A 15,040-nucleotide genomic window follows, 5' to 3' on the forward strand; every position below is an offset into this window, starting at 1 on the left:
ATTACTGTAGATGACCTAAGAATGCTGCATTATTAATTGGAGAGTACCTATATTTGACACGCATGAAAAAAGAACCAGTCACGATTGCAGTAGTACCATGCATTGTTATTTAAAAACTTGAATTTAAACATCAACAGTCCATGCATCTTACGACTTGCGATATTATTAAAACGATCTTTGTTTAGAATGAGATGCATCTATTACGTGGAGATTTTTTTTTTTTTTTTAATTTTAACGCAAAAAATTGGAGTGCATCGATTATGCGGGGTCGTCCATTATGCGGGTAAGTACTAAATCAAGTTCCATATTGCAAGAGAAATTATTTTTTTGAGCTTCCTAGATGTGATTATTTTCACCCTGATGTTTGGAATAACTAACTGACTTTGCGTGTGCATATTTAGTTCCAAACTTAAATTTTGACTTCTCTTCTTACAGGAGTGAATGAATCACCTTTAATGACTTGGGGTGAAATCGAGGGGACTCCTTTTCGGCTTGATGGTGGTGACACACCAATATGTACCACACTTCAGGGACCTTCCTTCCGAATACCAGAACCTCCGAAACGAGAGAAGCTGGCATTAGCACTGGCTGAAAAGGCAGGTGAACGACACAGAGACAGGAAGATGAAGGCCATAGAAGCGGCCCGGAAACAACTAGCAACGTATGTATAATGACATTTACAAAGTACCAGTATGGGGAAGTATTGGCAACTCACAACCAAAGACGTTATATAGTATACTAGACTCACACGGAGCGCTGGTGTGCTGTCCAAAATTGAAACCAGTCTGCGCATGTTTACGCCGCCATGAAATAGGTAGAAACAGCATTGTCATCAATGTGAGGAATCACTGTATGGCAACAAATCCCTCAAACACATAGCGTTTTTATTGAGAAAAGACAATGGGGGTTTGGCAATTCCATCAGCAGACATCGTAAAGATTTGTAGATTATGTGAATGTTGCATTAGACAGTTGTTAAAGGAAACAAATGGCATGCCACCTAAAGTCCTGTAGGTCTAAAGATAAAGAGAACTATTCTAGAACAGATAAACATAGGCTTAAATGAAATATTCCCTGAACTGCAGTAACATGTGTTAGAAAACGAGTTTCCTGACAATCACATCATAAGAATTGTATCTTTTAACAGTTGAAATGTACACTAAAATTAGATGCCATCACACAGCAAGATCTTACAACGTTAATTTACATAGAACAGTTGTCAGGCAGCATCTAACAAAATCCATCCTCTTCATGAATCGATAGGTATGTAACTATATTATCATGTGCATTTTTTGTGCTACTTATTAGTTACCGTTCATTTTTTTTCTATGTGGTTTTTATTTATTCCACTCTTTTCAGGGGTTCCCAGTTCTATTTTTCATTCGGATTTTAAATGTAAATAAAAACCTATGAGTATTACAACATAAATTAAATTGTAATGTAATTGTTAATCTCTACGTCATCTGGCAGCATCTATCAGAAACCATCCTTTCAAGAATTTAGACGTATCCCTATGTTGTTATCTTTTCATTTAAAATGGGTTTTTTGGGGTATCTATATTGTCAATTGCACATGAATTTGTTTTTGCAGGCATTCCCAATATTATCTTGCATTGTGGTTATAAATGTAAATAATTACCTAACTTACATGAAGGCCTATTATAATATCTTACATTTTAATGTGTCAATTTTTAAGTCATCATCAAGCATCATTTACCTAACCCTCCCCCCCCCCCCCCCTTCAAATTACTTTATATTTGTGAGAGGTCTATGCTGTCATTTGCACAGCAATTTTTGTTGTTGTTTTGTTTTTGCAGATATTCCTAGTGCATTATTTTTCACTGGGGGTTAAAAATGCATATGGTTCACATACAAATAATCCGTTTATATTTTGCCGGATATATATAATTAAAAAAGCAAGGAATGTCATCTTATTGATATAACATATGTGCATAAAATTACGTACTATCACTCCGCAAGCAATGATATATATTTATTTAAAATAACAATATATCATGTAAAGAAATCCACTCATAAAAAGTATATTTTTTACATAATATGATTATGTTTAGTTTTTAGGTCTTCATGTTACCTATTATTTGCAATGTATTAGATACAGATAGACTACTTTTTATAATTGATAGCATTCCCTTTATTAATTGAAGAATGACATAAATGCGATGTAATTTTGGTACCTTTGCGCATTATATTTTGCGTGGTTACTTATGTCCTGTGGTCTAAAAGTACCGGTAATATAATGTTCGATTCTCTAAAGCTTAACAACAGGTGTATACTGATTATCACATATTTATTTCACTTAAGAATTTGATTATAATAAGAACTTGTGTCATCAAGGTGCATGTATTTACGTCTTGTGATCTAAGTGTAATGTATGTTAATATAATTTTCCATTCTCTGAAACCTAACAATATGCTGATTAACGTAAAATTATACATTCTATAATGTATATTGCGTAGGCCTATTTATGGATGTATGAGCATGTTTTCTATCAATTGCTGCGTACGTATTTTCTTTCCTTTAATGCTCTGACGCACATCAATGAAACTTTGAATATATTTATTTCGTCCTAATTTTACGTTAAATGTCGAAAATGAACATAATCTGTCAATTTTAGATCATCACAGCGTTAAATTGTGTGATTTACGTACTGCTATTATGTGTCTGCTCTCCTACATCAAGATGCCAAGCGCAGCGTTCAGTTTGCCCCGGTTTCCTCGTTCCGCGCAGCCGAGACTGTAGGGGCTTGCTCACAACAGGGGAAATGTGATGAGATTCATTACTGTATTTATTCATGTAATCCTTCCTTTGACTGCTGTTATTTTGTGGCCATGGGGACATTTTTGTGGATAGAGATGGGAGGCCCACTGTATCATATTTTCCCTCCCCCAATTCCAGATATTTATTCACGGAAAGTTTTATGTTATTTGAATGAATGAATGAATGAATGTTAGCCATGATGTCCCATGTTGGGCACAGGCCTCCTGTGATGGGGTTAGAACCCCCTCGACAGGGATGGCTCAAGTGTACTCGCTTGGTGAGCCAATCCAGGCGAGCTTGTCGTGTATACTACTTTTGTGACATGGTTAACAACCCTGTTCGACTTTAACTAGTCTCCGCACTGTTCTTTGTTCAATTTTTTCTTACACTGCACACATTATACTGACACTGACACTTTGACAAACACTGATTGCTATTTACACTATTTAACTGACACTTTCTCAACACTGACTTTACTATTTACAAAACTTATCTCACACTTTCACTAATACTGACTCTACTATTTACAATATCTTAACACTGATTACGTTATCTATTTACAATGACCTTCCCTAGTTCTTTCCACAAAACTCTGTTCTTTGCTGTCCTTGACCATTGTTTCCCCGCCTCTTTGGTAAACATGTCAGACCATCTGAGCCGTGGTCTTCCCTGTCCTCTCTTTCCGAAGTGTTCGTCAGTCTTTGTAGTGTTTCGTTTGTCATTCTGTCTCGTAGCGTGATGCCCAGTATTTTTCTTTGCGTCTTCCTCTGGCATGTTTGTATACTTGAGCGTTGTCTCTCGGTCAATGTCCAAGTTTGGCAGCTGTATAGCAAAACTGGGATTACACATGTCTCTAGTGCCTCGAACTTGAGATTGCGGTTGATTGTAGTATTAGTAGTAGTATTTATTTATTTAACCTGGTAGAGATAAGGCCATCAGGCCTTCTCTGCCCCTCTACCAGGGGATTACAACTATAACATGAACAATAACATTACAATTAATATTAAATTTACAATTACAATTACAATAAAAATTAAAGTACGATAAGAATACCTGATTAATGAAAGCTAGACATTTTATCATAGAAGTTAAGAACAAAGAATATTTTTGTATTTACTAAATTACAAATTAAACCTACAATAACAAAATTCTATAGTGATGAAATTACCGGATATTGAAATATTTTGTGATAGATTAAGAGAACTATTTACCAGAAACCATGTCTGAACGAGTCTCAATTACTGACCAAGTGCCTAGTAAGTTTGCGTTTGAATTGAATTTTATTTCGACAGTCCCTGATGCTAGCAGGTAACGAATTCCAGAGTCTTGGCAGGGCTATTGTGAAAGAGGATGAGTATGAGGAGGTGCGATGGGATGGTATTGTTAGTATTGTTTCATGGCGAGAGCGTGTGTTCAGATTGTGGTGGGAAGAAAGGTAAGTGAAGCGAGACGACAGGTACGAAGGAATAGAAGAGTTCAAGATTTCGAAGAGAAGGAGAATGTAAATTTATTTTCTTATCTAGTTTAAGCCAACCTATTGCTTCCAGGGATGGGGTAATGTGATCATATTTACGAACATTGCTTACAAAACGTACACACAAGTTATGAGCACGTTGAAGTTTCGTTTTGTTGTCGCTGGAAAGGTCAGTCAGTAAAATGTCAGCATAGTCAAAATAGGGAAATACAAGGGTCTGCACAAGGGACATTTTTAAGCAAGAGGGAAGATGAACATTTATCCTGATTGTCTTGTCCGTCCATATGAACTTCAGGCTCCAGAACGCCTTCCATGCCGATGAAATTCTTCTATTGATCTCTTTGTGGTTTCTTTGTGAGAAGGTAACAAGTTGACCCAAATACACATATTCAGAGACATACTGCAATTCTTTATTCTGCAATAATTGTGGAATCCACCACTGTGTAATAACACTGTGAAGAAAGAAAAAGTTCAAAATTTGTTGGACATGTGTCGGTATATTCCCCTCTCTTCAAACCAAGAAATGGATTCGGAACACCTCAAAATCTGTGCTTCATTGGCTGGTCATGATAATATTTTTGAAAAATATTGGAGTGCAAGAGGTCAAATGACTTTATTGTCAAACGGCTGGCATTAGAAAACAACAACAACATATTCCCCTCTCTTATTAGTGATTAGGTTGAATTCTCATGCTGGTTCTCAACATTCCAGTGTTAAAATAGTGCGTGGGATTAATTTGAGTACTAATGCTTTCATTTATCATATTTAAAAAATATGTTCATATTAATACATTGCGCTGGAAGAAATGGTGAATGGGAGAAAAGTTCGCGGCAGAAGAAGATATCAGATGGTAGACAGCATTAAGATATACAGGGCTCCTATGAAAGACCTTTTTGGTTTCGAACACATGGAATTTACGTTCTATATTCATTTTCAATACTGTCACAAGTATAGAGCAATGCTGATGCATAAACAATTCATCTGAAATTAAAACAAGTCATAATTGGTTGTAAAAAGTTAGCTACAATTAATTTTTTCACTTCCCGTAAAATTTCATATTTGTGGATTACAATGTTGTAAAAGCCCCAAAGTTTAAAATGTCAACATTATATGGAACTGCCATGGTGCTAAAATATTTTGTGTATTAAAACCAAGTGTTGCAGTTTTTTTATTTTTGAAATCTGGGATTCCTACCTTAATATTTTCCTTCTCTTTTTCTTTCACATTCTTCGCCTCCATCTTTGTCTTCTTTTCTGTCTCGTTCATATTTTCTATATATATTCATATATTCACTGAAATACTAAAAAAAATTGTTAAGTGTTCATACAACTGTGATATATATATATGTGTATATATATATATATATATTGTATGTTTATTACCTAACCCATGAACACTGTTTAATTGACCTTACATGTGTGAGTTAAACTAAAACAATTGTCTTTAGAGACAATATTAGGTACGACAGATCCTTGATCTCCAGAGAACAAGGTGCCGGTGCAGGTGTTACATGCTGTCTCTTCTCACTTTATAGATCTCTTGGATATGGAACAACAAGTTTTGATGGTGAAATCATTGCAATAAGTGAAAGTCTCAGGAATCTTCTATGCCTCATCAATAAATTTAGGAATGCTGTTATATTGTCAGACTCCAAATCAGCTATTCTGTTAATAGTCTCTAAACACACACCTTCATCTCAAACAGCAGAAATAACTAAAATGCTCTCTCAATTAATATCACTCAAGAAAAGAATTGTATTCCAATGGATACCATCCCACTATGGAATCCTGGGAAACAAGAATGCAGATGCTTTAGCAAAGAAGGGCAGCACTGCTACTTACAGACCTGTTACTAAATCTACGTATTACTCTGTGAAAAGATTTATTAAATCTACATACTTAGACTTCAACAAACAGAATTTGATAACACATTCTCAAGGGAAAAAATGGAACTCTCTGCATCATAATCCACAGTTAATTCCCGATTTACCACGAAAATCGTCTGTAGCTGCATTTAGATTGGCAACAGGCCATGATTGTTTGGCCAAACACCTGCATAGAATTGGAATATATCAGTCCCCTAACTGCCCATTGTGCAGCTCAAACCAAGAAATGGATTCGGAACACCTCAAAATCTGTGCTTCAGGCGCTGGCCATGATAATATCTTTGAAAAATATTGGAGTGCAAGAGGTCAAATGACTTTATCGTCAAACGCCTGGCATTAGAAAACAACAACAACAACATATTGTCTTTGGCATAATAATATTCTTCTTTTATTTTTCCTGCTTTATTCTTATCTTTGTTGCGGTCATGGAAGTCTATTGTTCACTGTTCACGTGAAAACATTGCACATGTTGCAGCTGTAACATTGATATTGTTTGCAGACCATCTCCTCGTCCAGGCAGTGGTGCGTCGTTGGACCGCCTGAACTCTATGTCTCCTGCAGCTCGCAGATTGGCATCAACACAGCTGCGGCGATGTAGTCTTGGAAGCGACCGTGCCCTGCTGGCATCATACAGCCCGAGTCCACAGCGAAGCATTCGTAATGGGCAGCCATCACCACATCACACACCTGACCCCGTAAAGAGTGACAGTGTAAGAAGAAAACAAGCCGCCACTCCAAATCTTAATATTACAGACAATCTGTTGAATCTACCCAAAAGACCAAGAGCAGCCGATTTTTTTTAATTGGTGATGGGGCTGTGCAGACTGCTCGATATTGTGAGTTGAATTGGTTTGGACAGACAAAATGGTGAACTAGTCAGTATTTTAAAAGACTAGTGTTAGAGGTTGGCTGTTTTATTCTCCTTTTCTAATGATATGAATGTTCAGTTGATACTTTTTTCAGTAAACACATTACGTACATGAATGTATGTGGTTTATATTTTGAAAACTGGTTTCTACTGGGTGTCCATTATAAAAATGGTACGCCTCACTGTGTAACTGCACTCCATTCTTGTTGGCCTCACTTCATCTGTATTTGGCTACACTGTACCCCATGCTCTTCTTTATGACAGATGAAGCCTGGTTTCATCTGTCTGGTTATGTTAACTCACAGAATTGCAGATATTGGTCGCAGGATAACCCACATATTGTGCATGAAGAACCTCTTCACCCAGAGAAGATAGGCGTGTGGTGTGCATTGTCAGGAATGCACAATATCGGCCCCATTTTTTTCATTGAAACGGTCAACAGTGCAAGATATCTGCAGATCTTTGAATCTTTCTATACACAATTAACAGAAAATGGAAAGGAGTATGGCGTATTTCAACAAGATGCTGCCCACCTGCCACACATTTTATTTTATTGGTTTATTTTACAATGCTGTATCAACATCTAAGTTATTTAGCATCTGAATGATATGAAGGTGATAATGCCGGTGAAATGAGTCCGGGGTCCAGCACCGAAAGTTACCCAGCATTTGCTCGTATTGGGTTGAGGGAAAACCCCGGAAAAAACCTCAACCAGGTAACTTGCCCCGGCCAGGATTCGAACCCGGGCCACTGGTTTCTCAGCCAGATGCGCTGACCGTTACTCCACAGGTGTGGACCTGCCACATATCCAACCAGAATATGGCCCATATCAGCGAAGTGTTTCCTGAAAACAGGCTTGTGAGAAAAAAACCTTTGGCCTCCGCGATCGCCGGACTTAATATCTTGTGATTTTTATTTATAGGGAGCGCTGAAAGGCAAAGTGTATGCTAACAACCCTTGGACGATCGACCAACTGGAAGAGAACATTACAAATGAGATAAATAACTTCTCACCTCAAGAATTACACCATGTCAATCAGAACATTGCCATACAAGAACAGTGATGCCTGGATGCTGGTGGAGGACACTTTCAGCACTTTTTATAAACCGGCAAGTCTGGCCTATGCCATATTATGCCATATTTACATAGGAAGTTTATTGTGGAAGTAATATTGCATATATTCAGTGTTATATCTTTTAAAATGTGTTTTGCTACAGGTTTTCTACTTTCCAGTTAGCAAAAATAAGCCTTCATTTTCAAACTTTTCTTTTACATTGCCCTTTGATATAATATTATAAACAAGACATGGTGAACATTTATTTATTCAGAATATTGATTTTGGATTCATCCATATTCATCCCTCTAAGGAAACGAACACAACAATGTACAAAGACTATCTGCCAGGTGGGAAAGAGCTGAAAGAATGCCAGAAAGCTAGTAGTCTGAAATCTAAAATCAAGTCTGGTATCACTGGATATTTTAAAGTTGAGTTTTCCTAACTTACATACACATTGAAAGACACTCTTTCAACTTTCCCAATGACGGGACTGCCTCATTGGACAAAGCATGATAAACATATTGAGTGAAAACAAAAACAGACACAAAAGAGAAAGGAGGGAACGAACAAAAGGGAAAATTAAGTACAGAAAAGATATAACAGGCCTAAACATAGTAAACAAAGAGATCAGATATTCGAGCAAAATTCTCCCTTTTTAAGAAACAAAGTACAGATGATATTTTAAAATGGCAAGTGATCCTCTGATAGCGGCAAGGGAAACATCACGAATGAAGTCGTTGTTCAGCTGGAACTTCTTGCACAAACTGACAAAGAGGCGAGGTATTGTGCCCCTAGCGCCAACTACTTCAATGGAGGTGAGGTGATATGTCTCCAAATAGAATGAAACTGTGGGCTCATAAATTCTGCATTTTTCTGAGTGGACTTCAGCGGGCTGTTGTTCCTGTGCCTCAAACATGACTGTCGGGTTGATAATGTATGCTGATGTGGAGCCTGGTGGAATGGCAAGCATGTCAATTCGCCGACAGGATCCCTCTTGAGAGATGCCATGGACTTCTTCATGCACAGTGAGACCTTTCTTCCTCAAGGCTTCGGCAGTCATGGACCTGATTCTGTGATGTCTAGAGTTCCGCAGTGTCTCGCTGAAAGGACAGGCACCCAAAACGTGGCCAAGAGTTTCAATCTCACTGACGCAACGACGACAGTGGTTTCCGTCTCAGGATCTTCCTGGTATAGCACCCAGCGGACAAACATTAGCTGTCATTTTAAGAGCTTGTCTCCATTCACTGCTAGTGAGGCGAACAGATTGTCGGATCCATTTATTGGCGAGAGTGAACTCCTTATAGAGGATGATGCCTTTCCCTTTCTGATTTAAAGAGCACCAAGATTGAAATGCTCGCTCCCTGAAACCTTTATTAAACGACCACTGATAGTTCAGATAAAATTGTTCTCTTAGAGGGGTGGTTGCTTAATAGGAGAAGGTTTTTGTACACATGTAACCAATTAAAGTACTGTACATATATAAAATAAAAGAACTTGGAATGTATTGTTAATTATAATGAGTTGTGAATATTATCCTCTCCAAACCAGCAGTTGTCAGCACAGTGCACAGTGCAGTAGCTGCTGGCAGGTATGCTCTCTGCATGCTGCAGAATGGGGCATATGATGTTGCCCCAAATACCCTTTACCCATTTCAGCGAGTGATGATGACCCTGCTCTAAACCATTACTTCTGCTTTAGAAAATCATAAATTGAAGTCTGTGTCATTTTATTACTCCCCCCCCTCCCCCACCCATTTTTAATTTCATTCTCTAAAGTTCTAAACTATTCATCAAAATATTAAGAAGTCCATTTATATGTTCTCCAGTCGCACAGTCTTTTAATGGAATTCCACTATTATAATTTGTCCTTTTGATATTAAAACTGAATTAATGAGAGCATTATCATATTTAAATTTTTCTGCTAATTTTATCTGAAAGAAAATTAGCAGAAAATTTTAAATATGATAATGCTCTCATTAATTCAGTTTCAATTAATGGAGATAATGGAGAAAAAATGGGAGTATAAGGGTACAGTGCATCAGTTATTCATAGATTTCAAAAAGGCATATGATTTGGTTAAGAGAGAAGTTTTATATAATGTTCTTATTGAATTTGGTATTCCCAAGCAACTAGTTTGATTAATTAAAATGTGTCTCAGTGAAATGTACAGCAGAGTCCGTATAGGTCAGTTTCTGTCAGATGCATTTCCAATTCACTGTGGGCTAAAGCAAGGAGATGTACCATCACCTTTACTTTTTAACTTCGCTCTAGAGTATGCCATTAGGGAAGTTCAGGATAACAGAGAGGGTTTGGAATTGAACGAGTTATATCAGCTCCTTGTCTATGCGGATGACGTGAATTTGTTAGGAGAAAATCCATAAATGATTAGGGAAAATACGAGAATTTTACTTGAAGCAAGTAAAGAGGTAGGTTTGGAAGTAAATCCCGAAAAGACAAAGTATATGATTATGTCTCATGACCAGAATATTGTACGCAATGGAAATATACAAATTGGAAATCTATCCTTTGAAAAGGTGGAAAAATTCAAATACCTGGGAGCAACAGTAACAGATATAAATGATACTCAGGAGGAAATTAAACACAGAATACATATTGGGAAATGCCTGTTATTATTCGGTTGAGAAGCTTTTATCACCCAGTCTGCTGTAAAAAAATCTGAAAGTTAGAATTTATAAAACAGTTATATTACCGGTTGTTCTTTATGGTTGTGAAACTTGGATTCTCACTTTGAGAGAGGAACATCGGTTAAGGGTGTTTGAGAATAAGGTGCTTAGGAAAATATTTGGGGCTAAGAGGGATGAAGTTAAAGGAGAATGGAGAAAGTTACACAATACAGAACTGCACGCATTGTATTCTTCACTTGACATAATTAGGAACATTAAATCCAGACGTTTGAGATGGGCAGGGCATGTAGCACATATGGGCGAATCCAGAAATGCATATAGAGTGTTAGTTGGGAGGCCGGAGGGAAGAAGACCTTTGGGGAGGCCGAGACATAGATGGGAAGATAATATTAAAATGGATTTGAGGGAGTGGAATAGGCCTATGATGGTAGAGACTGGATTAATCTTGATCAGGATAGGGACCAATGATGGGCTTATGTGAAGGTGGCATTTCGTTTTAACTTTGAAAGATAAAATTTCTCAGAATTTATTTCATGCAATATACTATACCTACTGCATTGTACTATTATAATACTTTACTGGAAAATAGGCAATGACCTAAAGTTAGAGACGAGCAATGGGCCGTCCCAAGCCCACTGTAAGTTGCGTCATCATCATGCAGGTTTGTAGAGTCCTTTGCATTTACTTTGCGGGCTAAATGAAGCACACTGCAAGGGATAGCTTATTGATATAGAGCTGTAAATTCAGTACTATGGACAGTAACATATAAACAGTTTCCTTCACAGTAACGTAAAGTGAACCAAAGGTATTTACATTAAATATGCTAAAGTGTTATTAGAACGAAATACTGTATTCACAAATTAAAAAAAAGTGTGTGCATAAAATTTTGTGCCGTTTATTTTCCGGCACCCTGTTTTTCTATATTGATTTTTTCTCCCTTTCCTTATTTCCTTCCTTGTTTTAGTTTCTATTTTTTTAATAGATGGCGTTTTCTTATCCGCCATTTTCTGTCCAATTTCTTCCTTGTATAAAGAGCAAGTTTATTTCTTTCATGAACTATTTTTTCATTGGTGCTTATTTCCTGTCTTGTTCCTCATTGGTCACGGATGATTTGAAAATTTGTTTGTTACGGTTGTCTTTCCGGATATACGGGACATGGCGAGCGTGGGTGGAGTGACTGATCAACATTCGACCTAGGAGGTTGACAATCAGCAATGGGAGTAGAGAGGAGCAAGTCACTCGGGCAGTGACTGATTGGCGCCCGAACGAGAAACTTGCAATGCAGCCTGGGGGAGACGGCTGCAGCGGTGAGTTATCTGCACACCGACATTACGACCTGGCAGAGTGACTTGGTATGGACAGGCACGGCCTGATCCAGGGATTTGGAACTCTTTGTACTATGGCCTGATGATGTGGTTTTCGGTTGTGGTGTGTCCAACCGATACGATGTGGAGGGAATTTGCTTTGGGATGTGCACAAGGAAGACGAGTTCAAGTTGAGCCGGAGACTGCCCTGCCGGTGATTATAAGTTGGATCCGGCCATTTGTGAGATTATTAGTCATTAATATATGAGTCATTCCACGTCAAATCGCACAAAATTATACAAATTTTTTACCTTCATATATTTTTGATTGCGTTTATATTTTTTTTACCAACTCTATGGGTCCAATAAACCAACAAGTGTATTTTTATTTCCTCGTAAGTCCACATGTTTTTAAAATATTGCATGTTAAAATTCGTTAAAAATGTCGCACAATGCAACATTTAAAGCGTCATATTTGTGAGGATATTGATGTTAAAAATTTTTTGAAAAATGCATTTAAAAGCTTAAAGTACTGTTTTTTGTTAAATATTTACTAACTAATTTTAATATAATTATTACACATAGTTTTTTAAGATTCAATTTTTAAAAGTTAGATATCAATGTGAAATAGCTGTATTAAAAATCTAAAAAAATGCTTGCTAGATGCACTGAAATACTCTTAATAATTCCAGAAAAAATCACAATGGGATTTCCAATAATTTAATGGAAATTTAATTACTTACGATGCAATGTGTAGCGGTCGGTGCAGCAGCAGTGGACAGGAAGCGTTGAAGCACGCTGGGAGGTTTATTGGCGGTGGATGATCGAGTGAACGTTGCAAGATTACACACAGTAGGGATCAAGTCACTCGAGGAAACACTGCTAATTTACTTGTTAAGATATCTTAAAATATTTGTACATTATGCTTTTTAAACGTTTGTTTTCATTCACACTACACTTTAAATTTTCATTCGCCTACTTTCTTTCTCGAAAGAAAATTGTTTTACTAAATATTCAGTTTTTGACAACAGAATGAAAGAATGTAATTTTAATGTACCAGTTATTGGTTTTAGATTGTGGTATCTGGCCTGAAAATTTTCAGTGTGGTTTTTGTGCTTATTCAATGGACAAAATATAAATGACACGTTAGAAATGTTTTTTGTGGCCAATCAAACAGTTTTTTTTTTTTTTGTGTTGTTATAGGATCTTGTATGGGCTGCTCTCGTCGCAAGTCTTTAAACAGTTCCTCCAATGCCATCACATGGACCTTTATCATGCGACATTGCAAAGAAGTGTCATTCAGCGCTAATTCCATAATCGTCTTCATGTAAGCAATTATTTTTAAATTCTTTTTGTTTTTGTATTGTGAACTTGATCCATCGGAAAAGTAGATGAATTTTTCATATCATTGAATTCTTGCTTTCTGAGATGACAACAATACTTTTGTGACGAATTTCTGTATCTTCCTTGAAATATACTACGAAAGTGTGTATTGTGGCTTGGCATTGTGGCGTCAAAAATAAAATATGGCTGACTTTTGAAGGGATGACGATGCATTTTCTACATGGAAAAACTTTACTTGCTAGGGAGCCTTTTAATTTTTGAAACTTTTCATGGGGGTACTGTATCGTTTTTGTTGTAGTTTTCTTTTCTTGATAGGGGATTCTATTGACATCAAATTCTTGTTTAATTCCTCAATAATACTGATTTCTAGCACTGTATCCATAGAACTTCTAGAAGAAGAACTGGGATAATCACTTTCTTTGTCCGCATTTTCATTTGATTCATGTTTATTAATATCACAAGAACTACCGGCTTCACATATAACTTCACCTGACTTATTCGGAAGTTGACAGACTTTTTATGGAACAAATCACATATTCGCACATTCAAAGACTCCTTTAAATTGAGCTTTATCAATAAATCGCGACTTACGCATCTTAATGACTTTTCTTTTTAGGAAGGTCAAATGGATTTAAACACTTGTTATATATTACGCGATATTTACCATCACTCATGTTGTATACAAGTCACGTCAGTCCATGAAATTCGAACCCAGACTGATTATTTTTCTCTTCTATATTTTGGGCCCGCCATCTGTTTATTGCCATAAAGTTTACTGCCTTACCCAGCCTTGCTAACTTTAAACACTTGGCTATATTTCACTATAAAATTACAGAATTGTGAAGCGCTCCCCCTCTTAGCTAACCTGACAATAATAAAATAACTTTAGGTAAGATATTTACTGTTCCTTAAGGTATTAATCATTTGATGAATGAATGCATTTGTTTGCGACATCACTTATATCCAATGGGGGATTTCATAAAACTTTCTGCAGGAAGCCTTCTAGCATACTGCCGCAAGCAGTTCGTATTCCTCTTGTTGAAAAGTCTGTTTTGGAAGGTCAAAATGACCATTTTTTTTTTAATTTTGCCGTACTCTCTCGTCCAAACGCAGGAGGATAGAGAGTTCTCCTTTATACTGGACATAGAGTTCGACAAACTGTATTCAACGCACTCATCGGCTTTGTTGTGACCACAAGTACTGCGCAGTTATGGCGGCAAGAAAGTCGGCAGAAGGGTGGTTTAAACCCTTCCCCTTTTCTTCTCGAAAATCAGAAAGTGTTCACGATTGCCATTTTGATGCTATCGTGTAAGAAGTACGTCAAGGGGGAATACAGGGCCGCATCCCATTCCTTGGTATGGTCATTATTTCCGGAATTAGAGACTCAAATATTTCAGGTACCCAAAAATCAGGGCTAGAAAAAAGTGCGGCGGATTTGCCGGATTTTTGCGGTGTTTACTGGGGAAGATGCGGGGATGTTACAGGCAAAAGGCGGGCATCTGAGCCGCTTCGTTTTCCTTATGTAGAAAAATGTCTGTTTTCGGAAGGTCAAAATAACCGTTTTTTTTTTTAATTTGCCGGCCTCTCCCGTCCAAACGCACAGGGATAGAGAGTTGTCCTTTATACTGAAGACAGAGTTCCACGAGCTGTATTAAACGCACTCATTGGCTTTGTAGTATAGCTATAAGT

At 37.2% G+C, this 15,040-nt stretch overlaps 1 protein-coding gene across 1 annotated transcript in view; it reads left to right on the forward strand.

Moving 5' to 3' along the window:
• Es2 (ess-2 splicing factor homolog) overlaps positions 1-9,571 on the forward strand; it is a 34,736-nt gene extending 25,165 nt beyond the window's left edge. Inside the window, exons 7-8 of the mRNA XM_069822892.1 lie at positions 436-661; positions 6,635-9,571. Coding sequence (XP_069678993.1) covers positions 436-661; positions 6,635-6,938 — 530 coding nt within the window. The 3' untranslated portion in view covers positions 6,939-9,571. The remainder of the gene's footprint in view (positions 1-435; positions 662-6,634) is intronic.
• Positions 9,572-15,040: the final 5,469 nt, after the last annotated feature.

The sequence above is a fragment of the Periplaneta americana genome, chromosome 4 (assembly GCF_040183065.1).
Source record: "Periplaneta americana isolate PAMFEO1 chromosome 4, P.americana_PAMFEO1_priV1, whole genome shotgun sequence".
NCBI classification, from domain to species: domain Eukaryota; kingdom Metazoa; phylum Arthropoda; class Insecta; order Blattodea; family Blattidae; genus Periplaneta; species Periplaneta americana.